At 45.7% G+C, this 22497-nt stretch overlaps 1 protein-coding gene across 18 annotated transcripts in view; it reads right to left on the reverse strand.

The window, feature by feature from the left end:
* Positions 1-22497, reverse strand: part of ST3GAL3 (ST3 beta-galactoside alpha-2,3-sialyltransferase 3) — a 369636-nt gene that overhangs the window by 85567 nt on the left and 261572 nt on the right. For all 18 annotated transcript variants that reach the window (XR_005583508.1, XR_005583506.1, XR_005583510.1 and 15 more), the window contains 3 exons: positions 19815-19878; positions 8377-8472; positions 5619-5805 (listed from right to left, as the gene is read on the reverse strand). Coding sequence is in view for 13 of the 18 variants with exons in the window: in XM_039483732.1 (XP_039339666.1) it covers positions 5619-5805; positions 8377-8472; positions 19815-19878 (347 nt within the window). In the remaining 5 variants the exon portion in view is untranslated. The remainder of the gene's footprint in view (positions 1-5618; positions 5806-8376; positions 8473-19814; positions 19879-22497) is intronic.

The raw sequence follows: 22497 nt of genomic DNA on the forward strand, positions 1-22497 counted from the left end.
GAAGTTCCTGAAGACGGGAATGAAAGCTCATGTCATTCCAATACTTACAAAGGGTAAATGGGATGAGCGGAGTAATTACAGGTCTGTCAGTCTGACACTGATCCCAGGCAAAATAACGGAGCAGCATACACAGGACTCGGTTAATAAAGAATTAAAGGAGGGCAACAATTAATATCAACATGGGTTTATGGAAAACAGATCCTCTCAAACTAATCTGGTATCTGTTTTTGATGAGATGACAAGATTTGTTGATAATGGTAACAGTGCTGATGTAATAGACCTTTGTGAGACATTTCAGTTGTGACCACACAACATTTTGATTAAAAAATTAGAATGATTATAAAATGACCATGGCACACATTAAATGGATTAAAAGCTGGCTGACTGATAGGTCTCAACATTTAATCGTACTCAGGGAAATCATCATAAATCAGTGTGTTTCTAGTGAGGTCCTGCAGGGATTGGTTCTTGGCCCTAGGCTATTTCACATTTTTGTCAATGAGCTGGAAGAAAAAGAAATCATCACTGATAAAGTTTGCAGATGACACAAAATTGGGGGAGTGGTAAATAATAAAGAGGACACTGATACAAAGCAATCTGGATTGCTTGGTAAGCTGGGTGCAAGCACACAGTCTGTGTTTTAGTGCAACTAAATGTAAACGTACACATCTAGGAACAAAGACAGGCGGTACATACAGGATGGGGGACTCTATCCTGGGAAGCAGGGACTTGGAAAAAGATTGGAGGGGGTCGTGGTGGACAATCAGCTGAACATGAGCTGCCAATGTGACACTGTGGCCAAAAGGGCTAATGTGATACTGGGATGCATAAACATGGGAATCTTGAATAGGAGCAGAGAGGATATTTTACCTCTGTATTTGTCATTGGTGTGTCCGCTGCTGGAATCCTGTGTCCAGTTCTGGTGTCCACAATTCAAGACAGATGTTAATAAATTGGTGAAGGTTCAGAGAAGGGCCACGAGACTGATTAAAGAATTAGAAAACCTGCCTTCTATTGACAGACTCAAGGAGCTCGATCTATTTAGCTTAATGAAAATCAGCATAAGGAGTAATTTGATCACAGTCCATAAACGGTTACAGGGGGAACAAATACTTGATAATGGGCTCTCCAGGCTAGCAGAGGAAGGTCTAACATCATCCAATGGCTGGAAGTTGAAGCTAGACACATTCAGACTGGAAATAAGGTGTAAATTTTTAACAGCAAGGGTAATTAGCCATTGGAACAACGTATCAAGGGTCATGATGGATTCTCCATCACTGGCATTTTTAAATCGAGACTGGATGTTTTTCTGAAAGATCTGCTCTAGGAATTATTTTGAGGAAGTTCTCTGGCCCATGCTATACAGGAGGTCAGACTAGGTGGTCACAGTGGTCCCTTCCGGACTTGGGATCTATGAATGTATAAAATGCAGTAACTTGTTCTGACGAAATGATCCATGAAGAACTCTCTTTGATTCAGCCCCAACTCCATTTCCTTATATACCTAGTTTGCATAAGGGTGCGCACATGCTGGTCTTGTGGTTTCAGGAACTGTCTGCTCTGAACATAGTAGACAATCTTTCATTCTCTGATTTGTTATTCTGTTTGGGTTTTTTTGGATGACTAGAGTAAGCATGCCACTTGGCCACCTCCTGGCCAGAACAACTATCCAACCAACAGTTACTTTTCAGTAACTGGTTCCTGGAGACATGTGGTCCACATGGATTCTGATGGAATGAGATTCTGGTGTGAGATCTGCATCTTTTGAAGAGCACTGTCTGTTGGAACCATGCCTGTGCCCTGGATGCCCTCATCCCCTCTCAATTACAGGTATAAAAAGTGGAGTTAGCTCAACTACCCCTCAGTCCCTTCACTGAAACAGAATCCAGATGATACAGGCCTCTGCAGTAGCAGGGAAGGGCAGGTCCTGGAATACATACAGTCAGACACCCATTTGGATAGTCTTTGGGTGAGCACAGGTTGACCCTTCATCCTGTCAACGAAGGCCAGTAACAGCCTGGGAGAGTTTCTGAAGGGTCTTGCCCTATCCAGGTAGTAGGATAAGGACCTCACAACATCGAGGGTGTGAAGTTTAGCTTCCCTTGGCTAATGTGAGGCTTAGGAAAGAAAACAGGCAGATGGATTTATTTGGTTCAAGTGAAAATTCGAAACAACTCTAAGAGCTCACCAAACATGTTCTGTTCCAGGAGCCGAGGCATACTCTAAGTGATGTCTTCAGGTGTGCCTGGAGTTGACTGACAGGGTTCAGTAGAGAGTGGACCTTTTCCTGTGGTAGGTAAGCTCTTGCTGCTTTGGAATCTAATACTGCTCCTGTGGATACTATGCTCTGAGCAGGAGAGAGAACAGGCACCTCTGCTCACTGAGACCCAGAGCAGCGAAGAGCACTAGAGTTACTTGGCTGGAGCTGTTCATTTGTTCAGGTGACTGCCCCTGAATATGCCAGCCAGCGAGGTCTGGGTATAGGTGTATCATTTGTCTCTGCAGGAGGGCTGCCATGGCCCAGCAGGTACTTGGAAAGTACTCTGGGAGCCGTGGAGGGAAGCATTCTGGACTGATAGTGGGACTTCCCCACCAGGAACCTGAGATATTTCCTGTGGGCTGGGTGCAGGGCCGGCTCCAGACCCCAGCGTGCCAAGCAGGCGCGTGGGGCGGCATTGTCCTGGCAGGGCGGCATTTGGCTCTGGCGGACCTTCCGCAGTCATGCCTGCGGGAGCTCCACCGGAGCCCCGGGACGAGTGGACCTGCCGCAGGCATGACTGCGGAGGGTCCCCTCTTCCCGCGGCTCCGCTTGAGCTCCCGCAGGCATGACTGCGGCGAGTGCGCTGGTCCCGCGGCTCGGACGGAGCTCCCGCAGGCATGCCTGCGGATGCTCCACCGGAGCCGCGGGACCACGGGACCGTCCGCAGCCACTTCTCCCCCGGCCGCGGGACCGGGGAAGGGCGGCGCGAGCGGCATGGCACGCCATCCTGCTTGGGGTGGCAGAATTTCTAGAGCCGCCCCTGTCTGGGTGACTAGCTGTATGGAAACAGGCATCTTGCAAGTTGAGAGGTATGTGGATCAGCAGTGGTGATTATGGACGCTAGAGTTACCATCCTGAACTTGAAACAAAGGGGCTTTGTTGAGACATTAAAAGGTCCAGAATGGGGCGCCCCCTCTTTCTTCTCTGGGATCAGGAAATAATGTGAGTAAGCATCCCTGGCCCTGGAACTCCCAGGGCACCCCAAATTGCAGACAGAAGTTTACTTTCTTCCTTAGCCATATCCTGTGAGATTGATCCCTGAGGAGCGACAGGGAAGGGGGTAGGGAGGAACTGGATAGAATACTCCTAGTCTATCACCTCCAGGACTGACTGGTCAGATGTTATTCGGTTCCAGGTGTCCCAAAACCCAAAGAGAGAGCTGCCAAAGAGGCACAAGGGGGTAGGATGGAGCCAATGGTTCTATATGGCTCTTGACCATAGCTTTAAATCTGCTGATAAGAGGTCAACACAGAGTATGTGGCAGAAGAGGAGTGGGGAGAGGGTCTTCTTCTTAGGCACTGCCTTTGCCTTGGAGACGCAGATGACCTCTGTTGGCTATAACAGTAAGAGACAGCCATGGGTGGTAGCAAGGATCTGATATGATGGCTGGGTCGGGTCTTCCCTTTATGGCCTGGGGTGGGAAGGGCACAAGAGCATCCAGGACCCAGGGGTGGCCCCAGATACTCAGTCAACAGCATCTAATCTCAGGTGCCTGACACCGTAAGTGGAATCCATGTGGTCAACTACTTGAATAAGAGAATATTGTTTCTCTGGGCTCCCCTCCACATTTCTGAAGATTCTGATCTAAAGCTCCACACAACATGCTGGCGTCTCTATTCTCAAGCAGCTAAAGAAAGAATATCAGAACATCATAAAATGTGATACAGAGCAGCCTACAAAGGCAGCACATCAGACAAAATAGCTAAATCCCTCTGTGGAAGCTTGTTTCCACACAGATCCCTCACCTCTCTCTCAAACTTGTGTGTGTGGTTTCATAGATTTCATAGAGTTTTAGGCCAGAAGGGAACATTAGATCATCTGGTCTGACCTGTATATCACGGGCCATTACATTTCCATGCAGGTACCCCTGTATTGGCCCAATAACTTGTGTCTGGCTACAGCCTACTTTCCAGAAAGGCATCAGTCTGGATTTGAAGACATCAAGAGATGGAGAATCCACCACTTCCCGTGGCAGCTTGCTTTAGTGGTTAATCACCCACACTGTTAAAAATCTGAGCTTTATTTCTAATTGGAATTTTTCTGGCTTCACTTCCAGCCATTGGTTCTTGTTACTTGCCTGCGATATATAGGTGGTCAGGTTAAACACTGTAATGGTCCCATTTGGCCTTAAACTCTATGAATCTATGAAATAGATTAAAATCAACACTCGCTCTTTCACATAAATTGGGATCAGTATACAATTAAATTCACTGTTTGTAACAGGCTTCATAAGATTAATAGGGAGACTCATTCAAGGAGCATAAACTCTGGCAAGTCAAGCATTGTTGAGTGGTAAAAGTAAATTTAGATCCCATCATTTTGTATGGAAAAATAATCCCAAATATACATACAAAATGACAGGGTCTAAATTAGCTCTTACCCATGAAAGAGATCTTGGAGTCGTCATGGACAGTTCTCTGAAAACATCTGCTCAATGTGCAATGGCAGTCAAAAAAGCGAACAATGTTAGGAACCATTAGGAAAGGGATAGATAATACAACAGAAAATATCACAATGCCACTGTATAAAATCCATGGTACGCCCACTCCTTGAATACTGCATATAGTTCTCATTGCCCCATCTAAAAAAATATACATTAGAATTGGAGAATGTGCAGAGAAGAGCAACAAAAATTATTAGGGGCATGGAACAGCTTCCATATGAGGAGAGATTAAAAAGACTGGGACTGTTCAACTAAGAGTGATATGATAGATATCTGTAAAATCGTGACTGGTATGGAGAAAGTGAATACGGAAGTGTTATTTACCCCTTCACATAACACAAGGACTAGGCGTCACCCAATGGAATTAATAAGTAGAAGGTTTAAAACAAACAAAAGGAAGTATTTCTTCACACAATGCCCAGTCAACCTGTGGAACTCGTTGCCATGGAATGTTGTGGAGGCCAAAAGTATAACTGGGTTCAGAAAAGAACTGGACCCATCCTCCATGAACTTATCTATCAATGGCTATTAGCTAAGATGGGCAGGGATGCAACCCCATACTCCAGGTTTCCCTAAACCTCCAACTGCCAAAAGCACCTGGCATTGGCCACTGTCAGAGACAGGATTCTGGGCTAGATGGACTTTTGCTCTGACCCAGTCTGGACCAGTCTGGATGTTCTTACATTCTTATGGTGTGAGCCCAGATTCTACAGAGGCAGCCAGATCCATTGAGCTGGCATTACAAAGCCTATTTCATTAAAAACGGGGTCCCTGGAAGTGACAGACCACCCAGTGAAATGCAGACACCTGGGCAGGGGCAGAGAATCCGGGCCCAGATCCAAACGCTGTAGGTAAAATCATGACTTACTAATAGTGCCCCACCCCATCCACCTAAGCGACACAGACCAAGTCTTACCACTTTCTCCTTGTAAACAATGTATTTGAGCCACTTGAAATCCTGCCACTTGAATCCGGCCAGAACAAAGAAGGAGTCCTTCTCATACTGCTCCAGTTTCTGGATGGCCCCTTCAGGGTACGTGATCCGCAGCGTTGTCTTGCCACCCACATCCTTCTCAAAGCCCTTCACTGGAGCAGAGTTCAGCCTGCCGGGTGACAAGAGGATAAACTACCAGAGACTCTCATTTACGTTCACATACGGTTGGTGAGGTAGCAGCCATTGGGCAGTGATTTCCTTGACCATGAAACCCAGCACTATGCCTAACCACAGCCATAGCTTATTGTTATCAGTCAGGTTCGTTATGAAGCTATTTCAGTCAAGGCAATGTAAAACACTTGATTTAAGAAACCAAAAAACAGCTCCAATGATTTAAATCAGGCTAGGGCTTTGGAAAACTAATTTAAAAATTTGTGCTCTTGAAACTTTAGAGAAAAGATCATTATGGAGTAAATTATAGTGTTGTTTTAAGAGCCACTACTGCTAAAGTGACTTATCTGAATTTCACAACACTGCTATAGACAATAAACAAAACACTGAAAATTAAGGCCCTGCAAACACTTAAGCAGGTGCATAACTTTACTCGCATGAAGAGTCAAGTCAGTGGGACTATTCATGTGCTTAAAGTGTTTACAGTATACGGGGCTTCATCTGTACTATTAAAACTTTTCTCAGTGACACAAAATCTTTGTCACTTTAAAACAAAATTCCTACAGTATTAACAGTACAAAGTTATTAAGACTTTCAAGAAATTAAAGTTATTGGGAACTTCTTATACACAGGCCAAAAATTTCAAAACTAAATCACTTGATTTAAGAACTCAAGCCCACACTTTGGCACGTAAGGGTGGGATTTTCAAAAGCCCCATCTGACTTTGGTGCACAGTCCCAGTGACTTCAGGCTGCGTTTCTGGTGGGGGAGCAGAGCCTGGTTACATTATTGACTTGGAACCCTTGGGATCCTCCTTCCAGACCTGGAGTTGGCTGCCCCACCCACCACTAAGTACCTCCCCTCACTTTCTCTCCCCTTAAGCTTCTGCCTGCTCATTCACAGGGAGCTTCCGCCTCACCTGAGCCTCGCAGTTTAAAACGCAAGTCTTATTTCCAGTCTGAATGTGTCTAGCTTCAAATTCCAGCCAGCTCACACAGGGACTGACTTTATTTCCTGGATATCCCCGGGGCTCCAATCCCTGACTGAAGCCTCCAAATGCTACCAGAAACCAAACTGCCAATATTATCCCATGGAGGAGCCCCCGGAGGTGCCCAGGCTTTAAAGCCTGCACTTAGCAGCATGTGGGGATTGCCCCTGTCAGCTGAGTGTCATAGTTCAGACCAGCTCAACTCCTCTTTTCATGCAGCACCCAGTGGCGCTAGCCTGGGATCGCTAGGGCACATCTGCCTTTGTTTTTACCTCAGGAAAACTGGCCCACGCCCTGTTAGGAGTCAATCCGAACCCCACTATGTGACGGGGCCCCTGCATTATCTGCTAGCTGCACCGACGGATTCTTCAGATTTCTCTGCTGCAGAGATCCACCCCCAGCACCCAGGTCTAGTTCCTCCAAATCCTGCTAATGCAGCCAAGCAGCCCAGAACGAAAGGCCTCAACGGACAAGAGAAAGGCACCTCTCCTTCCCCTGACTTCCATGGGACTCGAGCTAACAGGTGGAGACATTTAAGAAGATGTCTGCTCTCACCCGCTCTCTCACACAGCTGAGCACCTGGCTTCACTTAACCTTTAAGGCTGCCTTTTCACTTCCTCTCACAGCCCCCTGCCAGCACAGATGCTCAGATACCACCCTCATCATCCCAGGCCACAGACTAGCTTCAGATTTACTGATGTGAGGAGAAGGGTCATGTTGGGTGTGGCAATGACACACTACAGGCAACCCATCCAGTTATTAGCTACAGGAATGGGTTTATTTTTGCCAGACCACTGAACTCCTCATGGAGCGTCTCATTTTTTGAGGTATTTTGGATTTAAATCGAAGTGGGTGGCTTAGTGCACAGAATTGAAGCCTTTCCTCCTCCTGCTTTCTGAGCAGAGTCGGAGTCCCAGGAAGGGCCCTCTGGGAACAGTTTGTTGCAGCCCAAAGGAACAGTAATCACAAGACCATTGCAAAGAATTAAGCACATTCTGCCAGGGGGCGTGAGGTGGAAAAGATTTATCCCACTCTGAGCACTTTTCCCTGTGTCCAGGGCCAGGGAGGGGAGAAGCGAGCAGCTTCTGCCGCAGACTCTCCTACCTTGGGCAGGACACAGCTCTGCTCCTGCCTAGCTCCGAAGCAGTAGGTCCTGGGCAACGCCGTGCATGTGTGTGTGACAGTACCTGGCCTATGGACTCTAACTGGGAGCAGCTCTTTAATAGCAGCTGATCAGACAGTCCTGATGCACACACACTGCGGGCACCATGGAAGAGGTGCTGTTTGGGAAGAACTTCAGTACGGAGAGGGTAAGAGCTTGACTCGCGGAAGGGACAGCATGGAGGCACTTGTGGGATAAGTGAGACAAACTACCTTCCCCGTCAGGAGGGCCACGGACATTTAGAATTCGGACAATCTGTACATTCTTGGTTTATTTTACACTTCATTCTAAGCGTCCCTACCAATGTCGATTGTTCCTGGTCAAAGTGTGAACAATGGAGGCTGAACCTCTATACAGTCTGTTCGTGCTATACTGAAAACGAATACAAAAATATCCAAAATGGGATACCAAGGACTCACCTGATGACAACATTGTAGTCATCAATTTTCAACCCCAATGACTTATTTGCAAGCACTCCTCCATTTCCCACAATGATACATCGCCGGCAGCTGAGACTGAGGAGGAAACGCAGAGAAAGGCTGCTTGTAACAACATGTCAAAATTCACTGTCACACAGAGCTGCTTAGAGGCAAGTTTCCGTGCAGCCTGCATCTCTCCAGACATGACAGGAAATCTTTGGCAACATTCAGAACGAAGAGAAGGAAGCTGAGTCGAGGCGGAGGGCAGAGCTGCACTCATCCTTAGCTCACCCCATTGTGCCGAGGTGGCAAACTGCCCGGTATTTCACACCCCATGCGGCATGGAGAGATGGGCTACCAGGGCGGGCAATCTCCTCTCATCATTTCCTCACTCTGCTCGGGTCACATGAAACCCACTAATTATTTAAACAATTACCCAACCTCCATTTCATAGACTCACAGGACGGGAAGGGACCTCGAGAGGTCGTCTAGTGCAGTCCCCTGCACTCATGGCAGGGCTAATTATCTAGACCATCCCTGACAGGTATTTGTCTAACTTGCTCTTAAAAATTCCCAATGATGGAGATTCCACAATCTCCCTAGGCAGTTTATTCCAGTGTTAACCACCCTGACAGTTAGGAACTTTTTCCTAATGTCCAACCTAAACCTCCCTTGTTGCAATTTAAGTCCATTGCTTCTATCCTCAGAGGTTAAGAACAACAATTTTTCTCCCTCCTCCTTGTAACAACCTTTTATGTACTTGAAAACTGGTATCATGTCCCCTCTGAGTCTTCTCTTCTCCAGACTACACAAACCCAGTTTTTCAATCCTCCCTCATAGCTCATGTTTTCTAGACCTTTAATCATTTTTGTTGCTCTTCTCTGTGGACTCTCTCCAGTTTGTCCACATCCTTCCTGAAATGCGGTGCCCAAAACTGGACACAATACTCCAGTTGAGGCCTAATCAGCACGGAGTAGAACGGAAGAATGACTTCTCGTGTCTTGCTTACGATACTCCTGCTAGTACATCCCAGAATTACGTTGGCTTTTTTTGCAACAGTGTCACACTGTTGATGCGTATTTAGCTTATGATCCACTATGACCCCCAGATCCCTTTCTGCAGTGCTCCTTCCTAGGCAGTTGTTTCCCATTTTGTATGTGTGCAACTGATTGTTGCATAATGAAATAAATGCATAAATAATAAAATGTCCCTTCTCTCCATTATATAGACTACACTAGATGTAAATAAATCAGTCTGTAGTCTAGAAACGAATAGCTGTTTGACACACAGTATCTGATAATGCACAGGATGGGGACATTAAATGGCAGCCTCTCTCCTCACACAATCATGACGCAGGACTTGATTCAGATTCAAAAGACTTAAGTTCAATTCCTGACTCTGACACTGGTTTGCTGGCTGACCCTGGGAAAGTCACTTGCCTCCCTGTGCCTCAGGTTCCTGGTCTGTAAAATGAGGACAGTGATACTGACCACGCCTTTATAGAGCGCTCTAAGATGTACAAATGAAAAGTGCTATGTCAGAGCGCGGCAGGGTTATATTATTCTGCAGGAATACAAGCCATTAAAATGCTCAGCCAAAGATCACCCATCATTCATATGGCAGAAGTGACAGTACTGTATAAAAAGGAACCACTCATCAGAGACTACTAAGAACCAAACATATATGTAAGAGACCTGCACATTCTTTCAAAACCTGTGCCATGTACTTCAGAAAAAATGAAGGGCCAGACTCTGGCTAGACCTTCCCCTTCGGGTTCCCCCAGAAGGGGCCACCCACACTCACAGCAGGGAACACAAGGACTTTCAGCCCAGTGCAGCTGTCAGTGAGAGGAGTGTACACCGGACCTTCTGAAGTGGGAGGGCAGCGGCTCAAGTGTGTTCCTTTCAGAGGAATTCTGGGAGAGCCAGCCAAAATGCTCTCTCTTGGGTATCCTCACCACACCCGCTCCCCAACATAAGAGGTGCCTTCAAAGCTATAGCACATGGCTGAGATTTTAAAAACATACATCAGTCCAAAGAGAAGACCCAGCGCCAGAGCTATAACAGGGGAAGGGGGATTAGGTGAGCCAACTTTTGATATCACCAAGAGTTCGCTTCGCTGCAACCACCTCCTAACACAACTGTATGGGAAACCCATCCCCCGCCGAGCTTAGCTGTTGTTCGTGAAGACTGGACCTGAAGCGAATGTCCTGGCTTGGGTTAAAGAACTGAGGCTTGACCTGCTGACAGGCCTGTTAGGGGGAGACTTGCACAGAATTAACAAATACAGTGCCCAAGGAATACTCAGGAACTGCTTCCAAGCACAGCTAAAAAGATATTAGAGAACGACAGGAACCGAGCCTCTCAGCACAACCAAGGCGCGTATTAATGAAAGCCAGAAATCCCGCTATTCCAGCTGTGAAAGCTTCTGGCAGGGTCAGTTTCTTTGAACATCTCTAAGCAGCTAATGTGGGGCTGGAACACGGACAGGAAGCCCAATTTAGGGCCAACTTCTCCTTTGAAATAGCCCTAAAAAGAATCAGCCAACCAGCAAGAGCTAAGTCATGGACTAGTGGGAGAGGGCAGATTTTAATGTAATTAGAGTTTTTTTAAAATTAAAACCATCCTTTTGGGTTTGTCTTTTGTTTTGGAGCCATCAGGAATCAAGCTGTGCAAAACTCAGCATGTGAGGTATAAGCCATCTTCGTTACTCACTGCTGCCTTTCCCACTTCCCTCGTGCTGTTTGCATCTAGTCTTAGAATAGGGACATAGGACTGGAGGGGAGCTCCTGGGTCATCGAGTCTAGTCACCTGCTATATCAGGCAACCCCGTCATATCATCCCTTCCCATTCATAAACTTATCTAGATCCACCTTAAAACTAGTTCGGTTGTTTGTTACCCCCCTCCCCCGCTACTCTCACTAGGAGGCTACTCCAGCCTTTAGATAGCCCCTGCCCCGAATAGCATGCTAGGTCTTTGACACAGCACCAAGCACAATGGGGTCCTGGCTGGCACCGAGGCGGCTCCCAGAGGCCCCAATAACAAGGTGAGTATGGGGATCTGGCATACCACGAATGGCACCAAGGCACTGCCACTGGAGTGGGAGAAGATCCTAAAAGGGCTTTAAAGACTGGCATTGCTGGAAAGTCATGATACATCACAGGATAAAAGCAGTAGGCAAGGGTAGAGCTGTGCAGAGCTTTGATGGGAGGACCAGAATCTTAAACTGGACATGCTGACCAAGGGAGAGCAAGATGGAGAGATGTGGCAAGGAGAATGATATGGTTGGATTAATTGGCAATTAAGATAATTTTGGCCACTGTATTTTGGAGTGTCTGGAGAATGCAATACAGATGTCACAGAGGGCAGAGAGGAGGTGATAGTTACACCTGTCAAGGCAGACACTTACCCAGGGTATGAACAAGAGCCCTAGACAATGGGACAGAAAGGAAGGAATATATTTTCTAAATGATGTGGAGAAAGCAGTGGCAGGACTTGGTGGTAATAGCCCTCACATGAGGCAAGGAGGAGAGGAAGTAGTCAATTTGATCCCTGTATTAAGAAGAGAGCCTGAGACATAAGCCCTTGTATTAGAGGCCTGGTATGAGGCAGGACCTGCTCACAGAATTTGGCAAGAACAGGGCTGATACTGCAGAAATACACATTCCTAAGAAGTGCTAGTTACAGAGTACTTACACAAACACATCCTGATATTCAGTGGTACCAGAACATTCTGATATCAAGGATGGTACAAAGACAAACCCCAAGGATAACAGGAAAAACATGGACTCCGCCTAAAAAAATAAGGTCAGGACGACAGTACGGAGAGAGATGTTTTAATCAAACCAACATGTACAGGGTGATGAGTGATAACTAGCCAGGTAAGCAGGCAGTAACTATGTCAGAAGGGCAGTACTAACTTGTTTGTATTGGGGTATAAAATGTATCTGAAAGGAAGTATCTTTGTCTGGCCTAGGGAGGAACGGAAAGTCCTGCCGTTCACTAAGCTGGTCCATTGTTACGGGCATGCATGTATTAGTGGTCTGGTAAAGTCTGCGGAACACTAGTACAGTGCTTCATTGATAATGAACCTAGCTGGGTGTCTTCATCCCTTAACAAATCTTGTGGTCATTGGGCCTATCACCCCTATCCATGTTTGAGGATCCTCTCAAAGAATTCTGAGGCATGATTTCCCTTTACAAAGCCATGTTGGCTCTTCCCCAACATACTGTGTTCATCTCTGCATCTGATAATTCTGTTCTTTGCTACAGTTTGGAATTAATTGATAAACTTAACAGTAACAAGTCACCGGGACCAGATGGCATTCACCCAAGAGTTCTGAAAGAACTCAAATGTGAAATTGCGGAAATATTAACTATGGTTTGTAACCTGTCCTTTAAATCAGCTTTTGTACCCAATGACTGGAAGATAGCTAATGTAATGCCAATATTTAAAAAGGGTTCTAGCAGTGATCCCGGCAATTACAGACCAGTAAGTCTAACGTCAGTACCGGGCAAATTAGTTGAAACAATAGTAAAGAATAAAATTGTCAGACACATAGAAAAACATAAATTGTTGGGCAAAAGTCAACATGGTTTCTGTAAAGGGAAATTGTGTCTTACTAATCTATTAGAGTTCTTTGAAGGGGTCAACAAACATGTGGACAAGGGGGATCCAGTGGACATAGTGTACTTAGATTTCCAGAAAGCCTTTGACAAGGTCCCTCACCAAAGGCTCTTACGTAAATTAATTTGTCATGGGATAAAGGGAAGGTCCTTTCATGGATTGAGAACTGTTTACAAGAGAGGGAACAAAGGGTAGGAATAAAAGGCAAATTTTCAGGATGGAGAGGGGTAACTAGTGGTGTTCCCCATGGGTCAGTCCTAGGACCAATCCTATTCAACTTAATAATAAATGATCTGGAGAAAGGGGTAAAAAGTGAGGTGGCAAAATTAAAAATTAAATAAAATAATTGGAGATATACCAATCTCCTAGAACTGGAAGGGACCCTGAAAGGTCATCGAGTCCAGCCCCCTGCCTTCACTAACAGGACCAAGTACTGATTTTTGCCCCAGATCCCTAAGTGGCCGCTTCAAGGATTGAACTCACAACCCTGGGTTTAGCAGGCCAGTGCTCAAACCACTGAGTTATCCCAAAGTTTGCAGATACTAAACTGCTCAAGATAGTTAAGACCAAAGCAGACTGTGACAAACTTCAAAAAGATCTAAAAAACTAAGTGATTGGGCAACAAAACAGTAAATGAAATTTAATGTGGATAAATGTAAAGTAATGCACACTGGAAAAAATAACCCCAACTATACATACAATATGATGGGGGCTAATTTAGCTACAACTAATCAGGAAAGAAATCTTGGAGTCATCATGGATAGTTCTCTGAAGACATCCACGCAGTGTGCAGAGGCGGTCAAAAAAGCAAACAAGATGTTAGGAATCATTAAAAAGGGGATAGAGAATAAGACTGAGAATATATTATTGCCCTTATATAAATCCATGGTACGCCCACATCTTGAATACTGCGTACAGATGTGGTCTCCTCATCTCAAAAAAGATATTCTAGCACTAGAAAAAGTTCAGAAAAGGGCAACTAAAATGATTAGGGGTTTGGAAGGGGTCCGATATGAGGAGAGATTAAAGAGGCTAGGACTTTTCAGCTTGGAAAAGAGGAGACTGAGGGGGGATATGAGAGAGCAGGGGTAGGCAACCTATGGCACGCGTGCCGAAGGCAGCACTTGAGCTGATTTTCAGTGGCACTCACACTGCCTGGGTTCTGGCCACCGGTCTGGGGGGCTCTGCATTTTAATTTAATTTTAAATGAAGCTTCTTAAACATTTTAAAAACCTTATTTACTTTGCATACAAAATAGTTTAGTGATATATTGTAGACTTACAGAAAGAGACCTTCTAAAAATGTTAAACTGTATTACTGGCACCCAAAACCTTAAATTAGAGTGAATAAATGAAGACTCGGCACAGCACTTCTGAAAGGTTGCCGACCCTTGTGATAGAGGTATATAAAATCATGAGTGATGTGGAGAAAGTGAATAAGGAAAAGTTATTTACTTGTTCCCATAATACAAGAACTAGGGGCCACCAAATGAAATTAATGGGCAGCAGGTTTAAAACAAATAAAAGGAAGTTCTTCTTCACGCAGCGCACAGTCAGTCTGTGGAACTCGTTGCCTGAGGAGGTTGTGAAGGCTGGACTATAACAGGGTTTAAAAGAGAACTGGATAAATTCATGGAGGTTAAGTCCATTAATGGCCATTAGCCAGGCTGGGTAAGGAATGGTGTCCCTAGCCTCTGTCTGTCAGAGGGTGGAGATGGATGGCAGGAGAGAGATCATCACCTGCTAGGTTCACTCCCTCTGGGGCACCTAGCATTGGCCACTGTCAGCAGACAGGATACTGTGCTGGATGGACCCAGTATGGCTGTTCTTATGTACAGTTTCAACCAATTTGCCTGGTACTGAAGTCAGGCGTACCAGCCTGTAATTGCCACGATCACCTCTGGAACCTTTTTTTTTGGCATCACATTAGGTATCTGCCAGTCATCTGATACAGGAGCTGATTTAAGCAATAGGTTACATATCAGTTGGTTCTGTAAGTTCATATTTGGGTTCCCTTCAGAAGTCTTGGGTGATACCATCTGCTCGGGGTAACATGACTTTTTAAACATATTAATTAGTTCCAAAACCTCTTCCATTTACAGCTCAATCTGGGGCACTTCCTCAGATTTGTGACCTAAGAACAGTGGTTCTCAAACTGTGGGTTGGGACCCCAAAGTGCGTCAGGACCCCATTTAATGGGGTTCCAGGGCCAGCATTAGACTTGCTGGGACCAGGGGCAGAAGCTGAAGCCCAAGATCCACTCCCACCTGGGGCCGCGGGGCCCGGGCTGCGGCCCCCTCTCCCCCCAACCCGGGACAGCGGGGCCCGGGCTCTGCCCCAATCCCCCTCCTCCCGGGGTCATGGAGTAACTTTGCTGTCAGAAGGGGGTTGCTGTGCAATGAAGTTTGAGAAACGCTGCCTAACAAGAATGGCTCAGGTTTTGGAGTCTCACTCACATCTTCTACAATGAAGACTGATGCACAGAATTCATTTAGCTTTTCGCAATGGCCTTGTCTTCCCTGAGTGCTCCTTTAGCACCTAGACTGTCCAGTGGCCCACTGGTTGTTTGGCAGGCTTCCTACATGTGATATATTAAAAAAAAAATTTGCTGTTAGTTTTTGTGTCTTTTGCTAGTTGCTCTTCAAATTCTTTCTGGGCCTGCCTAACTATACTTTTGCATTTGACGTGCCAGGATTTAGGCTCCTTTCTATTTGCCTCAGTAAGATCTGACTGCCAATTTTTAAAAGGTGTCTTTTTGACCATGATCAAGTCATCTCTTAACCTTCTCTTGGATAAACTAAGTAGATTAAGCTCCTCAAGTGTCTCACTCTCAGGCAGATTTTCCATACCTTGAATCAGTCTTATAGCTCTTTTCTGAACTCATTCTATTTTTCAACATCTTTTTTGAAGTGCTGAAACCAGTAACAGTCTCACTGGTGCCATGTGAGGAGTAATGCCACCTGCCTACTACTCAATATCCTCCTGCTGAGGCATCCCAGAATCGCATTTGCTCTTTTAGCTACACCATCACGCTGGAAGCTCATGTTCAAATGAGTCCCGTTTACAAGCAATCTGGAGCAGCCTTTATAACTGACCTGTCCACATCATTATTTACCACTCCACCCATTTGTGTGATCTGCAAGTTTTACCAGTCTTGATTTTCTATTTTCTTCCATATCACTAATGAAAATGTTGAACAACATTGGGGCAAGAACAGATCCCGGCAGGGCCACACTAAAAACACATCTACTAGATAATGATTTCCCATTTATAATTAATTTTTGAAATCCCTCATTTAATTAGCTTTTAATCCATATAATATGGTCTACGTTTATCTTGTATAGTGATACTCTTTTTAGAGCAGGATGTCATTCGGACTAAGTCAAATGTCTTACAGAAGTCTAACTACACAACACATTTACCTTTATCAATCAAACTTGTAATCTCATAAAAAATACCAAATTTGCTTGACAAGATTCATTTCCCATAAAACCCATGTTAATTTGCACTAGTTGAGATACCATCTTTTTAGTGATTCTATTCCATATTAAACTTTCCATGATTTTGCCCAGAACTGATGTCATCTCATTTACCCTTTTAAAATAATGCTGCAACAGTAGCTTTTCCAGCTCTCTAGAGTTGATGAAGTAACCCAGTGACTTGCTTTCCTTTGATCCCATTCAGTCACATTGTTCAAGAAACAGGTGAGGAACATGAGTTGTGATTATATTACCCTAACTACTTACTAGAGTCCGTTGTCTGTTAAATTAATGCCTATTTCCTTGATAACACATCTAACGTAGAATCAGAGGCTGCACGTGGATTTTAGAGAACTCTGAAATACTGGCTCTTAAACCAGAAGTTTTGGTCTCAGGGAAAAACTTCCTAAAGAAGTTTCTAATCAACGCAGGCAGAGACATAACAACATGCTCAACAGTCTCAAAAAGCTGCCAAGGTTCGGACTCAAAACCATAGGCCATGAATGCTGCTCAGGTTAAAGGGCCACAGCATGTCCCCTCGAGCCACCCAATTACTGTGACATAAGTCTGCCTGCAAAGCCTCTGACCTGCAAAAGAGCACTAGTCTTGTGGCACATGTGCACTTCACCCTCTTCAGTGTGTCCGTTCAGCTCAAACGGAGCTGGAATTACAACCTTAACCCTCAACTCCTTTTGAAATATTGCTTCCCCAAAGGAGCAGTGCAAGCCCTGCACTACTTGAGATCATTCCCGAGTGGGTGAGATCAGTCTGGGGAGGATTAGAACAACTGTTTGAGCCCCAGGTGTGAGCCAAAAAACCCCTCTGCAGAACCCGGTAATTTTCTAAACACAGGATTTCTTAAAAGGGGGCTATATCTCAAGAGCCCCTTTCTCAAAGAACTCCAAATTTGGACACTAACCCTGCCCACCCCACACTCCCATGAGGCACAGGAAATTTCAGGATAATCTGAGTCTGCAGATTTTAGATCCAGATGTGCATTTTAGAGCACCTAGAATAGTCATATTTTAAACAGTAAGCAATTCTCCACCTTAACTACAGCAGAGCTACTGCTCTGGAAGCAACAAAGCAAAGGCGAGTGGGGAGGCAGCTGACAGCTGCAGAGATATCAGGAATGCTGATGAGTTTGGTGGTCATGGAAAGTCTGACTGGAAGCTCAGAAGGGGTCAGGAGGCAAAAAATGAATTGGTCAGAAAGCAAGAACTTTGTTAGTGGGAGATCAAAGTGGGAGAATGTTCAGTAAAGAACAGGGCTAAGCCACCTAAGAGCTTCTGAAAAAATTTACCCTAGGTCCAGAAATTAACACTTAGTGAGGGAGTTAATCAAAGAGCAAGTCATGCCTGACTAACCCGATTGCCTTCTATGAGGAGATAACTGGCTCTGTGGATATGGGGAAAGTGGTGGATGTGATATATCTTGACTTTAGCAAAGCTTTTGATACGGTCTCCCACAGTATTCTTGGCAGCAAGTTAAAAAAGTATGGGCTGGATGAATGGACTATAAGGTGGATAGAAAGCCAGCTAAATTGTCAAGTTCAATGGGTAGTGATCATAGACTGTCAGGGTTGGAAGGGACCTCAGGAGGTATCAAGTCCAACCCCCTGCTCAAAGCAGGACCAATCCCCAGACAGATTTTTGCCCCAGATCCCTAAATGGCCCCCTCAAGGATTGAACTCATAACCCTGGGTTTAGCAGACCAATGCTCAAATCACTGAGTTATCCCTCCCCACAATGGCTTGATGTCTAGTTGGCAGCCAGTATCAAACAGAGTGGCCCCAAGGGTCGGTCCTGGGGCCAGTTTTGTCAACATCTTCATTAATGATCTAGATGATGGGATGGATTGCACCCTCAGCAAGTTCACGGATGATATTAAGATGGGGGGAGAAGTAGAAAGCTGGAGAGTAGGGATAGGGTCTGGAGTGACCTAGGCAAATTGGAGGATTGGGCTAAAAGAAATCTAATGAGGTTCAACAAGGACAAGTGCAGAGCCCTGCACTTAGGATGGAAGAATCCCATGCACCGCTACAGGCTGGGGACCGACTAGCTAAGTGGCAGTTCTGCGGAAAAGGTCCTGGGGATTATAGTGGACAAGAAGCTGGATATGAGTCAGCAGTGTGCCCTTGTTGCCAAGAAGGCTAATGGTATATTGGGCGGCATTAGTAGGAGCATTGCCAGCAGATGGAGGGAAGTGATTATTCCTCTCTATTCGGCACTGGTGAGGGCACACCTGGAGTACTGCGTCCAGTTTTGCCCCCCCCCGAAAAGGATGTGGACAAATTGGAGAGAGTCCAGCGGAAGGCAATGAAAATGATTAGGAGGTTGAAGGAACTGGGATTATTTAGTCTGCAGAAGAGAAGAGTGAGGGGGGGATTTGATAGCAGCCTTCAGCTACCTGAAGGGGGGTTCCAAAGAGGATGGAACTTGGCTGTTCTCAGTGGTGGCAGATGACAGAACAAGGAGCAATGTTCTCAAGTTGCAGTGGGGGAGGTTTAGGCTGGATATTAGGAAACACTATTTCACAAGGAGGGTGATGAAGCATTGGAATGGGTTACCTAGGGAGATGATGGAATCTCCATCCTTACAGATTTTTAAGGCCCAGCTTCACGAAGCCCTGGCTGGGATGATTTAGTTGGGGTTAGTCCTGCTTTGAGCAGAGGGTTGGACTAGATGACCTCCTGAGGTCTCTTCCAACCCTAATATTCTATGATTCAAGGCTGAAGGTCAAACAAGGGGGGAAGGCTCAGGATGCAAGAGGGTAAAGGATCAGACAGCTGATCATAAACATGCCAAGGATTTTCCAGAACAAGCTCTATGATAGGACCAGAAAGTCTGAAGGAGCTTGTTCTGAATACACAAATCTGCATTATACCAGCTCAAGCCTTCAAGTCCCCATAAAAGTTCCTACATCCATCTTATCACCAACTCAACCACTGTAGTCACACCTACCAGCTTTAAGAGTGATATATTAGTGAACTGTTCTTGTCGGAACAAGCTGCACCCCTTTTCTTTTGTTTGAATAAACCTTTGCGTGATTTGGTTGTGTTGCCAGTACATTGCTGGGGGATGAGGGGAGGGTGTAGCTATGCAATGGTACGCGTTACTTTTGTGCTTTTAGAAGCAAACAATTAGGAAGCAGGCAAAATGTAAACGTACCCTTTGTATGTTTGAGCTAACAAAGCTCCCGGAGTTCACTAGAATGAGAACTCTATTCTCAGCTCCTGACCTATGTCCAAAGCACCGGCAATTCCTGGGATGTTTAGGAAATGTGATGAAGTGTCACTATTTGCTCCTTCTGCTTCAGAAGGGTCTCACCTTACCTGTCAAGGGCTGGAGTGAGGCGATACTCTTTGGTTGCTGACAGGATGGCTTTGATCAGATTATCTGGGGAGAAAGAAAAGAAGGCATTAGAAAGGTCAGACCATTTCAAACAAGTTTTCACCTTTAATGAAGATTATGTGCAAGGTGGAGTAAGTCAGGGAGTCTACGAGTGCAACTTACACGCCGAGGACCTGACAGTAAGTGTCCGTTAGGAGCAGCGGCAACCCACTGAACTTTACCTGTTCCTATATCCTCCTAGTAGCTGCTCTAAGTCTAGACTCTCAGGGTGTGAGATACTTGAACTCAAGGGGATCTCATGTGCCACATTCAGAGGTGATGTGTAAGTTACACGTCACTGATAAGGGGATACGAGTGTGAATAAGCAAGTCTAACACCGTCTAAATTGGTGTCTCATCGATGTTGAAGGAGCCAGAAGAAAGTGCAAGTTACACCAACTGAGAATTCATGCCACAAACTGTAGAAGCAGAGTTATTCCCATCCCCCTACAAAGGCATTGTAATGTTAAAAAAAAATTCACTGAAGTGAAATCTAACAACCACTCAAACACTAACATGAATGGGTGCCTAATGGAGATTGTCTACTACAGGGGGATCAGAATTGCATTTGGCACATTTAGGGGAGATACCCGCTACTATCTGATTCTTAGAGTCATTCTCAAGCTCAAGCAAGATCATGGCAGAATGATCCTTGCAGCCCAGCCTGGCTACATCTAAATGTGCATCTAAAGGTTAGGAAGTGATTATTCCCCTCTAGTCAGCACTGGTGAGGCCACATCTGGAGTACTGTGTCCAGTTTTGGGCCCCCCACTACAGAAAGGATGTGAACAAATTGGAGAGTCCAGTGAAGGGCAACAAAAATGATCAGGGGCCTGGGGCACATGACTTATGAGGAGAGGCTGAGGGAACTGGGCTTGTTTAGTCTGCAGAAGAGAAGAGTGAGGGGGGGATTTGATAGCTTCTTTCAACTACCTGAAAGGGGGTTCCAAAGAGGATGGATCTAGACTCTTCTCAGTGGTACCAGATGACAGAACAAGGAGTAATGGTCTCAAGTTGCAGTGGGGGAGGTCTAGGTTGGATATTAGGAAAACCTATTTCAGTAGGAGGGTGGTGAAGCACTGGAATGGGTTCCCTAGGGAGGTGGTGGAGTCTCCTTCCTTAGAGGTTTTTAAGGTCAGGCTTGACAAAACCCTGGCTGGGATGATTTAGTTTGCAACTGGCCCTGCTTTGAGCAGGGGGTTGGACTAGATGACTTCCTAAGTTCTCTTCCAACCCTAATCTTCTATGATTCTATAATGGTCATTCCCATGACGAACCTCATCACATGGAAGTAGGCTTCCTATAAATCGAGGGCAGAATATCAGTCTCCCAGGCACAGGGAGGGGATAATCTTAGCCAAGGATACCATAAAGAACCTTATCTTCTTGATGTATTTGTTGAGCTTCCAAAGGTCTAGGATGGTTCTGAGCTTTGGGTATTAGAAAATAAGGGGAATAACACCCCTACTCCCCAGTACAGAAATGGAACTTCTGCTATGGTTCCCAAGAAATGTAGGGTCTGCACATCTCATCTTTGTAAAGACTTGTGACAGGGGTTGCTGAAGAGGGAGTGGCTAGGGAGGTGGGAGGATAGAAAGACAATGTAGGATATCCTGATTCCGCCATGCTTATCTCCCATGTGGCCAAGGTGACGGACTGCCAGGCACCCAGGAAATAGGATATCCTGTCCTGGAAAGGTGGGGAAGGGTAGCAAGGTCTAGGCTGGGTAGTATGCTGTCCTTGACACAAGAGTCAAATTGGCTTCTTCAGGTCCTGACAATGCTGAGATGAAGAGACTGAGGAAGCAGAAGGCATCAAGCTCCTCCTCTGGGACCTCTGCCATCTCTTAGACTGGGCAGTCTGATGAAAGGGGTATTATTGCTGCCTAGACTGGTATTAGGGATGACACTTTGTCCTCTTCACCACTGGAGTATAAAGGTCCCAGGATTTCAAAACTGCTGTCAAGTCCCATAGCGTGTACAATGCCTCATCTGTTTTAGATGAGAACAATGCACATCCCTCAAAGGCGAGGTCCTCGGTGGTTTGTTGCATGTCCATCGGAATCCCCAAGGACTGCAAACAGGAGGAACTGTGCAGAATCACCACCATCGCTATAGCCCTGGCTGCGGAATCTGCTGTTTCTAAAGAAGCCTGCAGAGTGGATCAAGAGATGAGGCAGCCCTCAGCAACAAGTGACTGAAATTGTTCTCTCAAGCCTTCCCGCAGCTTGCTTACAAACTGAGATATTGCCTCGCACTTCGAGAAGCAATACCTCTACAACAGAGTGTGGTGATTGGCAATGTGCTGTTCTAAACTGCCGTAGAATAAATTTTCCACAGAACAGGTTGAGAGTTTTTCCATCTTTGTCTTTGGGGGTAGACTTAGCCTGGGCCTGCTGGGTCTTCTCATTCAGTGTGACCACATCTAAAAAGAGCCAGGTGTGGGATGCAGACCATGCTGTGCAAACCCTGGCAATGGAACCTGGTGTTGACATTTGGTTTGTTTGGCCACGGGAGTTTTGAACAGGTGTATAATGGCCTTGTTAATAGGCAGGGCTCCCTTTCCCACCACTGGGGGACAGAGAATGTTGATCAGATGGTGGATATTCTCCTGACTGCCCATTGAGG

This window comes from Mauremys reevesii, linkage group 8 (genome assembly GCF_016161935.1).
Source record: "Mauremys reevesii isolate NIE-2019 linkage group 8, ASM1616193v1, whole genome shotgun sequence".
NCBI lineage: Eukaryota > Metazoa > Chordata > Testudines > Geoemydidae > Mauremys > Mauremys reevesii.